The sequence below is a fragment of the Ursus maritimus genome, unplaced genomic scaffold (genome assembly GCF_017311325.1).
Source record: "Ursus maritimus isolate PB19 unplaced genomic scaffold, ASM1731132v1 scaffold_19, whole genome shotgun sequence".
NCBI lineage: Eukaryota > Metazoa > Chordata > Mammalia > Carnivora > Ursidae > Ursus > Ursus maritimus.
In genome coordinates this window covers 36,685,242-36,703,126 of record NW_024424341.1, presented here as the reverse complement: position 1 = coordinate 36,703,126, position 17,885 = coordinate 36,685,242, and the positions used below count along the sequence as shown (strand labels likewise).

The following is a 17,885-nucleotide window of genomic DNA, read 5'->3' as shown; positions in this document are numbered from 1 at the left end:
TAATAGGAAACATTGTTTCTGGCCTGGATGCTTTCCTTGGGCCTGTCCTGGGCCAATGTGCGGCCGCCCATGATGGATGGGGTGGCACCGGGGAGAAGGAGAGGACCCTGAGGTTCAGCACATCTCCATTTGGAAACTTTGACGCCATTCCTGACCACTCCTGCCGGGCTCCCGGGGCGGGAGGGTGATGACACACATGGTCAAATGCTCTTTCAGTCATCGCTGTGTTCCGACACACACACTCTTTCCCACCTTATGCCAGATAATGAAACCCAATACCAATCGACAGGGATTGTGGGAAGAAAGCAATCCATAACCTATGTTTTTTCTTTCTTCAAAAAGAACCCTGAGCTGAGGAATGTGATTTGAGGTGCACCAGGAGGGGTCCTTGGCTCTGAAATCCCGCTCCAAACACACGCTCCCACACCTACCCACCCTGCCACCCATGTCGGAGAGAGTCCCTGCGCCCCGGCTTAGGGCAAAGCAGGAGGGCAGCAGGGCCTGGAGACACGCAAACGGCCACTGCCAGCACCGTTGGCATTGCCCGGGTACCAAAAGGACAGGGGGAGGGGCCCAGAGGAGGGCTTCCCAGGCCCTGCAGGGCTCCAGGCTCACTCTGGGGCTGACTCGTGGGGGCAGACAGACCCCTTTTTTTTTTTAAACACAGAAACAAAAGGATGAAATCATTAGCATCAACTGGGCACATTCAGTGTAGATTACTGACATGCCATTGTTACGAGGATAAAAGAAATATAATTAATAAAACCCGCCCAGCCCGCCTTTCGTGCTCCCATGGATTCTTTATTGGCATCTGCATCTATCTCGCCCACAGACGAGCCCTCTCCCACTGCCCTGGACGTCGCTAAAATGAACGGTGCAGAAAATCACTCGCAGGATCTGGGAGCTCATCTTTTTTCCGCTGCAATCTGTCTTCTGAGGCCTCGGTTCTCTCCCTCCCAGGGCAGCAGTAGAAAGAGCATTTTCTAGCAGTACACAGCACAGGTTCCATTCAAGGAAGAACATAGCTGGGCCCGAGCTCCCTCCCTCCCGGGACCCTGTGCAGGGCCACCCTGCTAGGGCCAGTTCCCTTTCAGGCACCAGCCTTTGCGGGGGGTGGGCATTTTCTGGAAGCAGCCTTGGAATCACACTTGCCCCACCTCTAGCCTTGATATGCCCTAGATGGGCTGAGTGTCAAAGGTCACCCTGAGGGTCAGCAGGCCGTCTAGAGGACCTGGGGGAGGTGGGGCGACCCTCAGCCCCTGGCCGGCTTCCAACCCACCTGCTTGCCAGCCTACCTTCTGCCCCCTGGCCCCCCACCCACCCTTGTTGTCGAGAGAAATGAAACTTCGTTTGCATGACAGGAAGCAGGGAAGGTCCCTGAAGTGTACTGCAAACCTAAAAACACCCCAGCCCGGTCTTTCACCACCACCTGGAAGAGCAGCGTCTGAAGAGAAACAGAAAGCCACGCTTAACCCCTGAGAGCCTGGGCTCCCAGCGAGAGAACAGGCTGTGGCCTCCCGCCCACTGGGCAGATGAGGAGTCTGAAGCCCCAAGCAGGTCAGCGATGAGCTGAAGGCCCCGCAGCCCTTGGGGTGAGAGCCAAGACTCTCCCGAAAATCCAGGGATCTGAAACTCCAATGCCCGTGGGAGGCGGACAGGTAAAGACGATGTCTTTGGACACTGAGCCGCTTTGTCCTGATCTTTGACCTGATCGGAGAGTCTGCTCTCTCTGCCACTTTCCTTGGACCTTTCTGCTTTCTTCGTCCATACTGTTTTCTTGCTCTTGATAGAGTTAGGGGCACAAGCTTTTTGTCTTCTCTGGGAGGTTGGCGGCGTGTAGGTGAGGGTCAACGCCAGGGATTCCGGGGCCAGGGGCAGGGGGCGGTGGGGGCTGCGGTGCTCTGCACTGCTGTGGACCCTGCCTGCCAGGCTGCCAGGGGGCTGGGGAGCCATCAAGCCTATATGAGCTCTCCCAAGTGTCACATGTCAGCTCAAATGTTTCAAAACCTCTTTGCAGCCCAAACACAACAGAGCCCCGCACAGCAGCACCAGCCCCACAGCCCAGGTGGGCAGCCTCTGCTTTGACCTGAGAGCCACAGGGATCCCGCACAGAGTCAGGGAGGGATAGAGGACACAGAAGTTCAGAGGGAGGGCTTGCGACCGAGTCACCATCTCATGACGACGGATTGCTCCTTACTTGTCTACAACAAGATATAACTTGGTTAGGTGCTTAGCAAGAGGGACACGGAGAACTTTCTGGAACACTGGGGGAATGGATTTGTCTGTCTAGTTCTCTGTGTGGTGACGCACTGGAGCCTGGGGTTTTGTACGTCAGTCCACTCTTGTGATCCTTCCAGGAACTGGAATTCGATGGTGTGTGGCTCCTTTGCCCAGAAGAAACACTAAAACAGCAGCAGGGGTCTGATTCGTTTCTGTTCGGGTCTTGCTTTTCAATCGGGATGTGATCTTTTGCAAGTGGAAGATAGCATGTATTCGTCTGGGCATGGAAGAGTAAGAAATTTAATGAAAGTGACTACACATGTAAGAATCAATCCATCTCTCTGTTCATTCAGGGAGTGAATATTTAATAAACGCCTATCATGTGCCAGGCCCTGAAATGATGTGCTAAGCAATGAAATCAATTGGCAAGCAATCACTGGAAAAGAAAAACGAGAGGGGGTGAGTTTGTATGGGTATGTGCATTTTAAATGACTTAAGAGATACAATGGGATGAAAGAGCCCTGTACAGAAACCAGCAAGTGTATACGATCGTAATGCCAAAACTGTTAAGGACGGCACCTCGGGGGGATTTTCACTTGTACATGTCCGTAGAAGTCTAATTTATCATATCACACATGGTCTCCTTCCACAGTCAGAGGAAGACCGAGAAAGTCAAATAATGGCGATTTTCACGGGAAGAAAAGAAGGCTGTAGCAAATGCTGGGGCAGACGTGGGAAGGCAGGCTCTCTCACACTCCCGGGCTGGGACGATCGATTGGCATAATTCGGGGAATTAGCTAACCACATCTAATAAAGTTGCAGGAGCACAGGCCCTTTGACACGGCCGTTCCAGGTCTGGGAACGTGCCCTGGAGGAACCCACACACGTGACACACGCGTGTTCGAGACGTTTATTGCAGCGTCGTCGGTGGCGGTGACCGTATTGCTGACCTACTCGTGGGCCAGCCTGGGAGGGACTGTGTGCATGGTGGGATAGTCACACAAGAGAAAACTACCACAGTTAAAAATAAATAAATCCAACCCCCCATGTGTCCATGTGGGTAAATCTTGAAAATCACGTTGAAAGAGAATAGGAAGTGATATTATTATAGGTAAGGTTGATGCCACTGGTGTGGATTTTTAAAACACCCAGAATAGTGTTTTTGTAAGTTTATTGCTTATGGAGCCAAATATAAATGATAAATGTTTAAAAATATGTGTGGGAATCGTCCACACTGACCTCGGGGTGATTGTGTCCGGTGAGGAAGAAAGAAAGACGATGGGACAGGGGGAGGGAGAGAAGGGGGCCCCTCAGTGGCATCTTTAATGTTGTATTCCTTAAAAAAAAATGATGTGAAGCTGGTGATGGGTCTCCAGGTAAGTCATCGTACTGTTCTCTGCACTTAAACATGTTTGCCTGTCACATGCGTGTGAACTGGCTTCACTGATGACTTGTGAATGGAGCGGTTTTCCTATGTGTGCTGTGTTTCGCTGGTTTCCATTCTTCCTAAGAGTGTTAACAAGAGGAGGTGAGGTAAGCAATTTCCCTAGAAGCCGGCCAAGGGCACGCGTGTTGCCGCGAGGAGATGTGCGGGTAGAGGCACCCTTCAGACCGGGGTACCGGGGACGTCGGTGGGGGCCAGACGGGGTGGTCTCCTGCGGGAGGTGACTGTGGAGGGGCCGGCCAGCACAGGGACTGGCCTAAAGGGAGAGGTGGGGCAGTCACTGAGGCAGGGCCACTTAGAAATCACTCGTGCATGGAGCGCACAGTCATGTTCCCAGGACCCTGAGAGGCATGAATCTGGGCTTGTTTCTTCAATGTCAGCCTCCAGATGTAGCTGTGAGCCCATCACTGTCCTCTTCACAAACACCAGCTCCCTGCTGCCGGGGACATCGGGCCTGTGTCCAGCCTGACGCGTAAAAGCCCCTTGTGACGTGGCCTCTGTCACCTCCTCTGCCTTCTCTCCTTCTTCTTCCGCTGACTCGTGACCGTGACCGCTTTTCACTGGCTGGGGGGGGGGGGGGGGGTGCGGACACAGCAGCACCCTCTCCAACTGAAGTACCGGCCCTGCTCCAGGCCTTTCCCACGCCCCCATGCTCCCCGGGTTCCAGACCTGCTCACCTGCGCTCTGGGATTGTATCCGTGCTCTTTGGTCTCCAGCCCTGGGGGTGCCCAGCGCAGAGCCGGGGCTCACGACGGAGGGCACCTCACACACCACCCCGGGGAAGCCAGCATCAGCCCAGAACTCACTGCAGTCAGAGGCTACACAATTTTGGGAATTGGCATTGATCAGGAAAAATGATTTAAGAGACGGGCAGGGCGGCGGGGAGCAGAGGGAGTCGTTATTCAGTACAGGACAGCGTTGCCCTCCCGTCTGGGGCTCCTGGGAAATAGTACCTGGTAAACCTGTGAAACTGAGCACATTAGAGTCTTCGGGAGTTAAATTCGGAATTGGGATGAGGCAGGAAAAATCTATGCTCGTTGAATACAAAATGCAATTGTCTGTCGGTGCAGGAACTGAAGTATCTGCAGCAAATTATATTTAAGACTCTATTGTCACAGACAGATTAGCTAATGCTTGATTTTAAGTATAGGCTTCTAATGCTATTACTCCTGGTTAGCTCTGCCTGGCAGGTAACCTTGTGGAACAAATGACTGCATTGCTTGAATAACATATTTGATCAAACAGGACAATTCTTTCAAAAATTGAGTTCTCTGTGGCAATTTGAGACCTGTAATCAGCAAATTAGATGATTACAGCAGGGATAAAAATAGTCTTCTAACAATGTCCAAGGTATAAATGTGATTTGAATTTCAAAATGTTGAACATGTGGTAGGAAAATGCACGGTTGGGTAAATATGACTAGACATTATCAGATTTGATTTCTCTTTCCAACCCTGCTCTGAGCTAGAGCCTAATTTTGCCGCATAAACTCCAATCTCGTTTGTGTCTGAGTGAGAGGCTAGAAGTCTATCTTGCACTGTCTGTGCTCCAGATCTTACAGGGCTCAACAGCTTTACTTCTCTGCCTTTAGGACCTTAAAGTCCACGTGAACCTTACCATCATTTATCCACTTGGTATGAAATCCATGCAGCAATGAGCTGTCCAAGTTCCACACGGGGAAGACGGCATTGGAAGGCCTTCCACACCCACTACCTGAAGACCAGGGGACGGAAACACCAGAACACCTCCGGTGAGGTCTAGCGAGTGAACTGTGAGCTGGGGCGTGACACGAGGATGTGGTTTGCTCTACCACAATCCAATCAGCCCTCCTGTTTGGTCAATAAGTTACTCTTAGTTTCTTCTCTAACACAAGGAAGTCAGCCTAAGGGGCCACGTCACCTCCTTCTCTGGGTTCTCCTGCTCACCCAGGTTGACCAGGTTGCCATTTTCACCCCGATGTCTCTTTGGCATCCCCTGATCTCAGATGCTTTTAGCAGAAGGCAGGACGAAACTGATTTGGCAAAAGGGTACGCAGGGCCCACCAGCGAGGGGCCAAAGTTTGTGCTGACTACTAGCAAAAGGACTTGCTCCTTAAAGCAGGGAAACCTGGTGTTACTTACTAGTGGCTCTTAGCGTTTCTGGCAGAGCCACAGAAAATACTGATTCCTCTGAATTTCACTTAACCGCCCAGGACGTGTCCTTTATTAGCAGAGATGATTCAGAGCTGCCCGTGGCAACACTGCCATTTAGCAAAAACAAAAACAAAGAACATTGATGTCCAGAAATGCAACATTCTTGAATTTGCATATAAAGCATTCTCATTTCAGCAGCTCCGATAACGCTCTGTGACACGCTGTGGGCCAGACGGTCCACGAAGAAATGTTTGCCTCAAACATGTGTTCAGACCGGTGTTGCCTCCCCTGTCAGGCCCTAAAACTTATCCAAAGCTTTGAAAATAGAAATGTTTTCAGTGCCACATTTTTGCATAGAAAATGCCAAATGTAAATTAATCCCTTTGAGGATTTTTCCAACAAGTCACTTCCGAATGATCACCATTAAACACTCACTGCTTCCTAAGGTGGGAGCCTCTCTGCCTGAGATTAAGAACTACTTAGCTCTGAGTACCATTTGACTAAACACCAGCACATGTAGATTTTAACGCATTTATTCGGAACATATTAAAACTTGCCAGAACTATAGCGTCTCAATGTGAAGGAGTAGGGTCTCTCTCCAACTTCATGTAAATATGATACAGATTTTAAAATGGGTGTTTTTCTACTTCAGATGGGGTTTTGCAAAATGAGATACGATACCAAGTTGAAAATAAGTGGGTTTGTTTGCTCACACAAACACCGAAGTATTGCAAGGAAGTGAAACACACAAGCCCACCACGATGAGAACCCCCCCCAAAATACGGTGTGAACTGTACGCATCGGGCCTGAAAGTGGACAGGGCCTTCCTCCATTAGCAAGGCTCTTGGTGACTCCCTCAGCGGTCGGGAAACAGGCCGTGCACGGACCCCTGGCCTGGAGCTACCTATCATTTTATTTCACATTTTCTCCTTCAAAGTATGGTTTTAGGCTACTACCTTGTGTGAACAAGTTCTCCGAAAAAAGTTCTTTAGGTTAAGATTTGAGTAAGGACGAAAATGGTATTGAGTAACACTGCTTACAGATGCTTTATGACCTCTGGCCGATGGTCGGGCAGAAGTCACACCAAAGAATCCTCTTGGACGCAGACATGCGTTCCCCAGGACCGCCACGGCCAGCCCGTGAGCCCCACCTGAGCAGCCACTGTGCAGAGCTGGGAGAATGGGGGACAAATGCCAGATCGAAGCCTCATTCCCACCTCAGGCGGCCTTTGGGAGGCGTTCGTGGCTGCACGTAAAGCTCGCTTCCAAAGTCTTTTCAATATATCTGCTTGAAAGGTGTGAGCTTTAAGAAGTATGAAGTTAAAAAAAACTCGGTACGGCCACACTCAAAGATGACTTCTAACTTAAATGATCACACATAGCTCATAAAACCCGCTGTCTCAAAGACAGTGTTCTCTTTATTAAAAAAATGGATAGACATAGCAGCACTTACAAAATAACAGTTCATAAAAGGCATTGTACATTGTCAACTGATAGTGTGAAAAGGGCAGGCCCCCAGCACAGCTGGTTGTGGGCTCCACGTCACAGCGCTCACAACCACCTGTTGCCCTCGATACGCCACAACCCAGCACACCCGAGGGGAGCCCACAGCAGCGTGGCGCTCCGCAGCGTCAAGCCTTCGTTCCGCGTGTGAACAGTCAGTCGAGTCAAGTATCACCCTCCTTAGCAGCATCTGGAGCACTCGTCGGTGTTCTGGAGGTGGCTGGTGTACTTGACCCACTTAGTTCAAAAACTCTAAGCATTCAATAAAAAACACTTGTCCCTGTCCAGTGCCATCCACAGAGACGCTCCGGTTGCAGAAGACACACGCTCTTCCATTTAAATATCTGTAAAAGCTAACGCGCCTCTGCCCCCGTGCGCAGCAGAGAACTCGGAGCGGGCGCTTGCGCACAACTGTCTTTGGTGGAGGATGCAGGTGTGGTCACGCTGTCCCCTGCTCACTGCTCTGCTTCTTACTGCTCTGTGGGGGAGTGAGGACCCCGGTGGGGAGAGGAGAAATCCTATTTTGTTCAGACAATATGGCTTTCTTTGCTTGGGCTTTGTCCTGGGAGGAATAAAAGCGAGAAACGTCAAAATGGAAGAATGCGCCCTTTGGGCTTCGCGTACCGTGTGCTCCCTTCTGAGGAGAAGAGGGCAACAAGACAGCGAAGAAGCATCTAGAGTCGCTGGTCTACGTGCTCGTTGGACATCACATCTAGCGAGCACAGTTTTTCTCTTTCAGAGGAATTAACAGAAGTGGAGTCTTTCGAGGCTATCTGGAGCCTGCCTGAAGGCAGCTTTAGGAATTTACCCGGGGAACGGGGAACACGACTCACCAGCAAGTCCAAGCTGTTGATGTGCGTCTGGATGTTGTGCGCGTCTTCAGCAGGAACCCCCCTGAAGTGCTTCAGCTTCGAGCTTCCTGTCTCCCTTATAACCATGGCAAATGGAACCATCCACTTGACACACTTCTCTATATCGCACCACTGATACCCTGCAACGAAAATAAATGTTAGGCTCCATCGGTTTGTAAGTTTAATACACCTTGTGAACGGACGGGAAAGCCGACGTACCTGAAACCTTTTGCATCAACTCAGAGGAAGAGAAATGATACAAGGCAGAAGCAGCAAGGACACCATAGGGAAATTCTAAGCAGCCGACGTCCAGGACACAGAGATCTAAAAGCTGTGGGGGGCGGAAGACCAGTGAAGCAGGCGGCTAACATCTGTCCCTTCTAGAGCTCCTCGGTGTCCCGCTGGGGTGGGAAGCCCCCCAGAGGTAACAGCCACCCACCTCTGCGATCTGTATGAAGATCTGCTGGGGATACTGTGGCAGGAGCACTTCATACAAGTCGTTTAGATACGCAACCTGCATATATACATTCAGCCAGGACACGATGGTCAGGGGACTTAAGTGCCACTTAAGGGCCTAAAGGAAAACAGAGAAAGGTCAGACCAATGCTTGAGAAGAAAAAAAAAAAAAAAAGACATTTCTGCTCCCTTTGGGCCGCTAAAGGAGTTCAAAATGCAGCCGGATTCCATGCCACAATGTGTCCAGCTGGAGAACACCTAGTCAGATGCACTCACGCCAAATGTGGAAGAGATATTATGTATGCATTTAACAAAAAAGACTGAAAAATTAACTTGTAACCTACCTTCATAATGATTAATTCCATGCTGAGAATCTCCTCTCCTGAACAAGCCCCGTCCGTAACATAAGCGAACTGGTGTAGCTTTGGAGGGTAGATTTCCTAAGAGGAAAGCGAAGGGAGAAAGGACTAGCAAATTTCTCTAACAGTTTTAACTTACAGTGTACAACCAAATCACTGTTTTTAGTATGCTAGCATGGAAAGAGAGAGGGAACATCACGGACTAAATACAGGAGCTATTCCACTGGTCAAAATGCATTCATCGTGAAAGAAACCAAACACCCAACATTAGCAATAAATAAAGACATAAATACAGCTTTTACTCTGTGGGGATATTTTTGAAATTTTCACCTTTTTAATACTTTGAGCAACACGTTTGAAAGTTGGCCTATCCACCCTTCTCATCACATCAAAATTCAAATCGTCTTCGGTCAAAGTTCAATTTTTTGCCTTACAGTAACTACATTAACCTAAGCATTTTATATACTCACTACTTCCCTCACTTCTTGGTTAATTTCTAGCCCTTTCTGCTTGTATCTTTACTTTAGATGACCTCAAATTGGGAAAATGTAGACAAACAGGTGGCCTCTCCCAGTCATCTCAGGGGACCTCCAGAAACAGCATGTGCTACATAACAAATATTTGAAAATAATTTACCTCAAGTTTGGCAGCAATAAATAAAGATGAAATCCCAATAAGCTGTAAAAGTGTTTTTACAATATTTTGTTGTGTTGCCATATACCGATCAAAGAAATCCTGTGCCAAGTAAAATGTTTCTCTGTGAAGTTTATAGACTTCGCACACCTGAAAAAATAGTAAGTTTTAGAACAGTTACTTGAGGAAAAAAGAAGGACAAAAAACAACTTGCCATGAGTTTTGGTGAAGGACAATATAACCAAATCGAGAGAGAGAAGTCTGCTTTTCTGAAGGGACTGTTACCTGGCTTGTCCCTAAGCCCCTGAGTGCAAGGCTGGAACTCAGAAGGATTAAGTGTTCCATGATCTATATAATAGTAAGAGCAAATGTGCGTAGGCTGGTAAAGCAGCATTTTCATGGAAACACTGTGAATGATTATCTCAAACTATAAAATTAGGACCATGCCTGCCCTGCCCACCTCACAGGACTGCTGAGAGATCAGGTAAGATGGTGTGCAGGAGGGAGCTGAAGAGGACCAAGGAAATAGCAGACCGCAACTCGTCACCACCACCTAATGTCTGATTATCCACAGAAAACTGCCATTCCTCCTCAGGCCTTCCCATGTGGGAGTGCAATTCATGGGGTTAAAAAGTAGAAAAGGCACCGGAGAAACAACAGGATATTGAGAGAAAATTCCATCAACCACTAAAGAGTATTTCTAAAGTCCAGGTTGAGGCATATTTGAAGTCAGTTTTTATAAAGTAATACCATTATGATCTGATCAGAAGTGAAACTAGAGCTTCTGTCCTCTCAGGAACAAACTCTCAGACCTATGTCACCCAGCTCACGATTGGGCACACGGCCTGAGCACCGCCTTTCCCACACGCATGCAGACTTCCTGGCTGGGCTCAGGGCTGAGAAACAGCACCGCTGCAGACAGGCCTGCAGTTTTGTTCCACTGAAGACAGAAAAGTTACCATTCTTTTCTACCCTTTCAATGTTATTACGTGACTTTTGGGATTTACTTTCAGAGAGAAATCTTCCTTAAAGTATATGGCATCACCTACATTATACAAAATAGGACTTCTCCGTCACCACATCTTATGAGTTGAAGCCTGGGAGAGTAAAGTATACTACATCTAATGTTTTGAGGAGTGATAAAATGTCGCAAAGGGCCCAGAAGGGCTATGTGCCGTTGTGGCCCTGCAGTGGGCAACTGGAAGGCCTGTAGTTTTAAGCAGGCAGGCCTGACAAAGAACTCAGTACAGGAAATGTTAAGGTTTTCAGAGACCAATTAAAAAAAGCCAATTAATAATAGTAAAAACAACTACCTTTTCTTGCCTACTATTTCTACTTCATACAAACTCTGCAAGGAAAATACTGCTAGAAAATATTACAGATGAGAAAACCAAGATTCTAAGTTCAGTGACTTGCCTGAGAAGACATATACACGGTGAGGTGGCAGCAGGGAATCGGATTCTAGGGTGAGCATAACAGGGGGGCACATACCCCCAGAACATAGGCTTTCCAAAGAGTACACCGCAGTTTGTTTTTAGGGAATATTTAGACACTTAGTTTCCACAGGTCCTTTTGCATAAAATGGATCTACCTGAGATCCCTTCAACATCACAAAGAAAGCCCACTTCTCCTCCCCCAAGGCTTCCAGGCGTCTAGGAAGCACCCCTTCATCGAGGCACCACTGAGTCACCCACACGTCCTCTCAGAGGGAGCTGCACTGCCCATACAATATCGCTCTCTATGTTTAACAATTACCCATCACAATTTGTAATACTCGTTCTTTTGATCAATTGTTGCAGGGAAGTCTGACAGTGTGACCAGTAAAAGATGTGAACGGTATATTTTGTTAGGATGATATTCTGTGGGGAAGGAGAAATGGATTCCAAGGAGTTAAAAAGGAACCATGTAAGCTTTCTGACTGTTAAAGATAAGCCTGTTCACATATTTTTAAAACTTATGATAGAGGCTATCAAATAGCTGTTATCTGCATTCCACTGGATAGATTTAAAAGCAATTTAATTAACGAAGACCAAATATCAATATTTACAGTTAAGTGGAAAATAGAACTTTTGTAATTATTTGAACTTTGAAGAAAAAAATGAGAGGCCGACTTAAAAATATCTAAGAGGTAAAGAGACTTCAGAAATTCTTCTAAGGAAGAATGCAAGCAAAATGGCAATATATATATACCCCAGCTTCAGAGACACACAATGTGTCAATGGGATCAAACATAGGAAGAGATCATAATAGCACAGAAGATTCTGGAAGCGGTCAATGCTTCCAGTCCTCAGGAAGACTCAAGCTCACCTCCATTAACCAATCCAGAAGAATCGCTCGCATCTTAGGCTGCAGGAGAGGATGCCGCTGCATAAAGTGCTTATCCCGTAAGTATGTCTTTTCCTTGTTTAGCATAATTTTCCAGACCTCATCTCTATTTGCCCAGCTACAAAAACCAAAACCAAGTGAAAGACAAAAGGCAGGTGTCAGTATGCGTCCACACTAACCAGGTGAGCTTGTGCACAGGAGTAAAAGATCTGGAAGGCACATGGCAGGGAACTTACTTCAGTATAGGCAGTGGTGAGGCTCTGGAGGGCATGAAACTCTGCGGTGCACACGTGGAACTTGGGGATGCCGGCTCATCCTCTTCTTTGTCAGGTGTGGGAATCAAGGAGCAGGGGTTTTCACACACAGAATTGCCGTCCCAAGGCTGTAAAAGAAAAAACACATTTTTAAATGTTTGATATGAACCAGCTATTTTTACATTCATTGATTTGTAGAACAGCCAGTAAAACGGAAACTGTCTTCACACTAGACAGCAATCTCCAGGCCTAACTACTTATTTTGGACTAAATTAAGATGAAGATGGGACTCGTAAGTAAAAGCCGCAGTCGTGACTCCGAGCTTTCATTTCACTTGTCACTGGCTTAGGAGTCTATGCAGTGAACATCTAAGACAACTACAAAGTCAGTAGCATTTCATCCTCCACGTTGTCACCCTCAAACACGTACCTGAGCAGTAAGACAGGTCCAGGAGGGGTTAAGATGAAATGCACACAGGTCTTCTATTACAAAAAATGACAATACCAATGATACAAATCCATTTGCAGCTCAGTAAGATACTGGGCATAACTTCTAAGGTATGCGTGGGATTACTTCGTAACAACCGAAAGGTTTGTTTTTTTAACAAGTATAGCTAGTCTACTAAAATTTCTTAAAAGTGAAAGGATTACCAATAAAAGTATTTACACGAGCACTCCACATTCACAAGCGTAAAAGATCAAATGTAAATTGATTACCACCTATCTTTAAAATCTCCCCATCTTAAAACAAAAACCCATCAAATGTGACATCTTTTGGTTGCAAGACTAACCTAATATATTATATAATGGGGACCTTTTGTTTTCCTTAACTCAAAACAAAACAAAAAGCATATCTGCCTGGTTAAAACCAAACCCAGGGATGGTCACAGGATATACTAAGAAGTCTGTGGAGATAGAAGCCAGATACCCCTGAAGACCTTTGAATCCTGCCCCTCACGTCTTGTACAGAATGACTCAAATAACTGATAAGTGAATAAACCATCATTAAAAACCCAAACAATATGCTTTTCTTTCAGAGATTCCAGATACTTAATTTTATTCAATTTTCAATATTTGGAAAATACTGAGGTCACTTTGCCATTTAGAAAATTTTCTTTTTCAAACTACTCTGTTTATCGTCCTACTCTGAAAAGAAGCCGACGATGGATTTTCCTGAATTTTAAAGAGTTATTCTGTTGACAATGTGGCAGGTAATAATGCGGCAAGATTGGAAGCCCTGTGGAAGTCTGAGACTCTCGGCACTTTTTTTTTTTTTTTAAGCAGACAGCTCATTGAGGTTGACTAGAAGAAAAGGGACAACAGGACGACTAGAAATGAGCATGGGGACTTGGGCTCCAGGTGCTACCTGGAGAACAGTGTAGAGTGGGGCTCTCATGGCACACCAGCTACTTTCAGAGGCAGCCAGAGCACTTTCGGTGTGCTGAGAAGAACAAAGCAGGATAAAGCTCTTCTCCACCCAGGGTGCAAAGAATTGGGCATGCAAATCAACCATGACAACTCCTGCCAACAGCTGTTCCAGAAGGGCAACCTCCCCTTCCAGCTCTAGTATCATGTGCTGGTAGCATTTCCTTGACAAAAAAAGGGCCACGTAACTGCTTCAAGTTGCTCTTCATTCAAGAATGAATTCTAGCTGTGAAGGCAGAAGCTGGGTGCCACCCTCCGCAGCCAGATGGCTGAAAGATCTGAGAACAGCTTTGGGGAGAAAATGGCAGCAGTTTCCAACCCGCAGTTCATAGACAAACTGGATGACCCACAAGGAGACACATGGTTAGGCAAGTTTTAGGACCCAGCGTCTGAAGCACCATGTGAAGTCTATGTCCTTTCTCTTGAGCGGATACTGGGTTTTAAAGGAGGCCAGATCCATCTGACTTTAGGAAGGAAAGGGATAAGAGCAAGAGACCAATTTTGACTATTTCTAACCACCCCTGACTCCTTACGCCTCTTTTAATTAAGAACTACCTATGCAAAAGCAGGTGCTGTGAAGTAACTAACAGAAAGCCCAGGATCCGCTTCAATAAAAAAGGTGGGTCTCATGCAAAAAGTTAAAACAACAAAACAGATATACTGAATGGATTTTAGATTAAAGGGTAGTCTTGTCGTTAAGAAAGGCCTAAGGTAAGAATCAAAGGTTCTCTGTGGTCCTGATGAAGCAGTTATAAGGAGTTTAGGATAATGCCCACAAGTAGCTCAAGGCTGTTGTACTGGGCTGAACTATAACTCCGGAGAAAAATTTTGTGTCATTAATAGGCAAAAGGGTTGTGTTACCCCAAAATTCTAGTTTCATGAATCTACACAGAGAAATAACAAGACAACGACTGCTCCATAAATAGATGGACAATTTTCAAGCTATCTGCTTTACATAATGTGCAGAAACCTGTTGTCATTAATCTCTGAATAACCATGAAAATTCCCTCTAGTTAGTGGGAAATGATATGGCTATTCACATACCAGAGCGATCAACTGTCCACAGTTTAGGGCTGGGACCACAGCCCCATTTTAGGCACCCTAGACCGCTCCGATCCTCCTGGAGAACAGAAACTACTCTAAAATTCTAAGAAGTCAATATGGATGCCTTTGTTTCATTCTCACTTGGAAAATTCAATTCAAGAACAGTTGGCAAAATACACAATTTTGAGTTTCACGAAGTAGAGATCCATTTTATCATGCCCCACAAAAAATCACCCTACTTGAAGTTTATTTTTTAAAGAAGAAAAGAAAAGAATTGTCTTCCTTCCTTCCCTAAAGTGAACTATTTCTTCATCTAACGAGAAGGAAATCATCAACCCCCTTGTTCAATATTCAGTGGACCTCCCCAGAAATGCTAATTACTAGGGTCTTATGTGCAGTGAAAACTGTTACTACAAACTTAGTGCTTTAAAGCTCTTCACTCTTCCAGAACCAACTGCTATGGCTGTTGCTCACTGTCCAACAAAGTGCTGTGCTGCCCGTTGCTAACCTAGTTGGGACCATTGCTCTCAGCTCGAATACTATTCCTGCTCAGCTTTTCTCCGTGATAGCGTCAGAAGGCCTGACCCGCTGGTTTGGAGATAGGCTGCTTCCCCTACTGGACCCATAACTACAGTCTCCAGCCATTTCTGGAGGTAGAGAGATAACACGAGCTTTTTCTGCTAGGAACTTCTGATATTGTAATGATATCATAAGCAGGCAGGAAATTGGCGGTAACTCCATGATGGGGACACGAGAATGAACTAGTCAAAAAACTGTGTTGAGACACATATATCATCACACAGAGTATTCCACTAATACTCTGGCTGAGGCCAGGTCAAGCCCCAGACAGCAGTGATCACTGTAGGTAATTGCTGGATGGGCTGAGAACCCCCCAGAGCGGGGGGAGTTAGAAACCTGACCTAAATGGGGTAGGAGGTCCTTAAACACCATGATGTGATGGAAAGACAGAAGTGCGGTTGGGGAGAATTCATGGTTGCTCATGAACACACACAAAACCCCATCATCACAGTTACCCAGAGTGTCAGGAGACTTCCCCCAGTTCACCAGCCTAGAGACAGGGCTTTAGGATGGACTCCGCCCCTGGCTTGCACAGGACTCTGGGTTACTTCTTTCCTCTGAGTCTGAGTTTCCTCAAGGGCAAAAGGAGAGGACTGAGCTATTCTATGTTCATTCCAGTCCTTCCAGACATCAGCGCATGTTTGTAATCTCAAAGGTGCTGGTGAGGAACCCAAGACCTTCCTGGAGTTCCAAGGCTGGCAGAGGTCAGAGCCACTGATGGGCACAGAGCTCAGCCATAGGCACTGTGGCCATAGGTAGAGAAAAAGCCTTCAGCGGGAGGCAAGAGAGATTAAGACTCCATGTAACCCACGGAGAGCAGGAGGCCCTCCACCTAGGCCCAATCAGCAAGTGTACCCACCTGACTGCCGCACTGGCTTCTCACAGTCCTGTCAATTTTTGCAATCTCTTCATCTGGATCCTGCAAGAACTAACATAAAGCAACCCCACCCACCAAGGAAACACACCAAACAGTCCAAAGACAAAAACAGAGAGAGAGAAGAAAGAAAAAGTTGGTTAGGTTGTGGGCACCATTTCCGCCAAATGCACTCCCATTGACCCCCTATCAATAAACATGTGGCAGAGCCCAGTCTGGTTCCCAGGTAAGACTTGGGGGGGGTCTCCTCCCCCACCTGTCTCCTTTGTACTCACAACAGCCACATTTGCCTTCCTTTTCCTGGAGCGAACAGAGACATCGGTGCCACTTTCCTCCTTCATGGTGTCCCGTTCCTTCGCATCCCTGCAAAGCCAGGGTGACACAGAGGTCAGGGTGAGTTCTCCCCAAATCTGGGTTCACCCCTCCCCCACCACTGAACACCCTTCCCGTCCCCACAGCGACAGGGCCACTCACCTCTCCCTCCTCTCCCTCGGCATGGCTTGGAGCGTGGGATCAGGTCTCAGGCCTTGGGGGCACAAACCGGGCAGTGGGGTGAAGAGGACTGACCGGGGTGGGGGTCTAGGGCCGGCCAGCCGGCCCCGGACACCCCTCCCCCTCCCGCGCGGGCGGCGGCAGCGGCAGCGGCGGGAGCCTCCCGGGCCGGTCAGGAAAATGGCCGATGGGCCCGGGTGGCCTGTCACCCGCGGCGCCGCCAACAGTCTGCGATGCCGGGTCCGAACCCGGGGGTGGGGGGGCCCGGACGGCCCCGAAATTCCCGCCGGCCCATCGCCTCCCTTGCGGCCCGGGCTGCCTCAGTCTCCCCCTCAACATCCCGGTCCGTCTCTGAGCCACCCTACCGGGGCACCCACTCCGCGCTGACGCCTCAGGGACCCGGCGACCCGGCCTCGCCCCACCCCCACCCCGGCCCGGCCCGACCCGGCGCTGTGGGAGTCCTCGCCACCGCCGTCCCGCAGCTCGCGACAGGGCCCTTACCCGAAGCCGTCTCCGCGGCAGGCAGGCGGCACGAGCCGAGGCCGGAGGCAGGAGGCAGGGGGCTGGCGACAGAAGCGAGCGGGAAGCCGGGAGGCGGGAGGCAGCGGCGGGCCGAGCGCGCGGCGGTGGCGGGATCCGCGCCTGCCCCCTACACCGCGCTGGCGGCCGAGCCGGCTGCTCCTGCGCCCGGCTAAGAGCGGGACATTTAAAAATCCCTGCGCGCGGAACCGGCCCCCGGCCCGCCCTCGCACCCTCCCGCCACCCTCCGCCCCGCCCCGGCCGGCTCCGAACCCCTCAGCGGCCGCCCGAGGGCCCGGGCCCGCCCAGCCACAGCCTTCAGGACCGCCCCGCCGCCGAGCAGGCCAGCCGAGTCGCTCGGGACCGCCGGGGGGCGGGGCCTGCGCGGGGCGGGGCCTGCGCGGGGCGGGGCTAAGTGACAGGGCCTGCGCGCTGGAGGGGCGGGGCCGGGGCCGTGGCGGGGCCTGCGCGGCGCGAGCTGCGGCGCCGCGCGGAGCGGGACGCGGGAGGCCGGCTGGCGCGCGCGGTGGAGGGCGGGGCCGCGCCGGGCGGGCAGGACGCGGGGGAGGTCTGGCGCGAGCGCAGCGGAGGGGCGGGCCGAGGGGTTCTGTGGGCGGAGCCGAGCGGTGCTGGAGCGGCAAAAGGCCGCGTGGCCCGCGCCGGTGGAATGTAAACACGGCTGGCTGTGAGGGTTCGGGCCGGGGCGGGGGTCTGGCGGGGGTCGCACCGGAGCCAGCGGGAGGACCCGCCGTCCGTCGGTCTGCCGCGCGCGCGCAC

At 49.4% G+C, this 17,885-nt stretch overlaps 1 protein-coding gene and 1 long non-coding RNA gene across 4 annotated transcripts; one reads left to right on the top strand and one right to left on the bottom strand.

The window, feature by feature from the left end:
• Window positions 1–895: 895 nt before the first annotated feature.
• On the top strand, window positions 896–8,176 carry LOC103661327. 2 transcript variants are annotated; one of them, XR_005835671.1, is made up of 3 exons: window positions 1,382–1,658; window positions 5,256–5,414; window positions 8,038–8,176. It is a non-coding gene; the product is annotated as an uncharacterized LOC103661327 (long non-coding RNA). The 2 variants fall into 2 exon arrangements; XR_568034.2 differs by lacking the exon at window positions 8,038–8,176 and having other exon boundaries at window positions 896–1,658; window positions 5,256–6,241.
• CCNE1 (cyclin E1) lies at window positions 7,182–17,292 on the bottom strand. 2 transcript variants are annotated; one of them, XM_040633673.1, is made up of 12 exons: window positions 17,091–17,290; window positions 16,572–16,623; window positions 16,373–16,460; window positions 16,083–16,151; window positions 12,159–12,304; window positions 11,905–12,040; window positions 9,601–9,747; window positions 8,950–9,045; window positions 8,589–8,723; window positions 8,369–8,480; window positions 8,132–8,289; window positions 7,182–7,860 (listed from the first exon to the last, which is right to left on the bottom strand). In XM_040633673.1, the coding sequence occupies exons 2-12, from the start codon at window positions 16,592–16,594 to the stop codon at window positions 7,738–7,740; spliced, it is 1,233 nt and encodes a 410-aa protein (XP_040489607.1). In that variant the 5' UTR covers window positions 16,595–16,623; window positions 17,091–17,290; the 3' UTR covers window positions 7,182–7,737. The 2 variants fall into 2 exon arrangements, with proteins under 2 accessions (XP_040489607.1, XP_040489606.1); XM_040633672.1 differs by lacking the exon at window positions 7,182–7,860 and having other exon boundaries at window positions 7,867–8,289; window positions 17,091–17,292.
• Window positions 17,293–17,885: the final 593 nt, after the last annotated feature.

What these genes read in the sequence shown, in the direction of transcription:
- CCNE1 (XM_040633672.1), bottom strand. Translation starts at nt 16,594, where the DNA reads ATGCCGAGGGAGAGGAGGGAGAG. An exon ending in GGAAGGCAAATGTGGCTGTT is followed by an intron (nt 16,152 to 16,372) that starts GTGAGTACAAAG and finishes GCTTTATGTTAG; the next exon opens with TTCTTGCAGGATCCAGATGA. An exon ending in TCACCACTGCCTATACTGAA is followed by an intron (nt 12,041 to 12,158) that starts GTAAGTTCCCTG and finishes TGGTTTTTGTAG; the next exon opens with CTGGGCAAATAGAGATGAGG.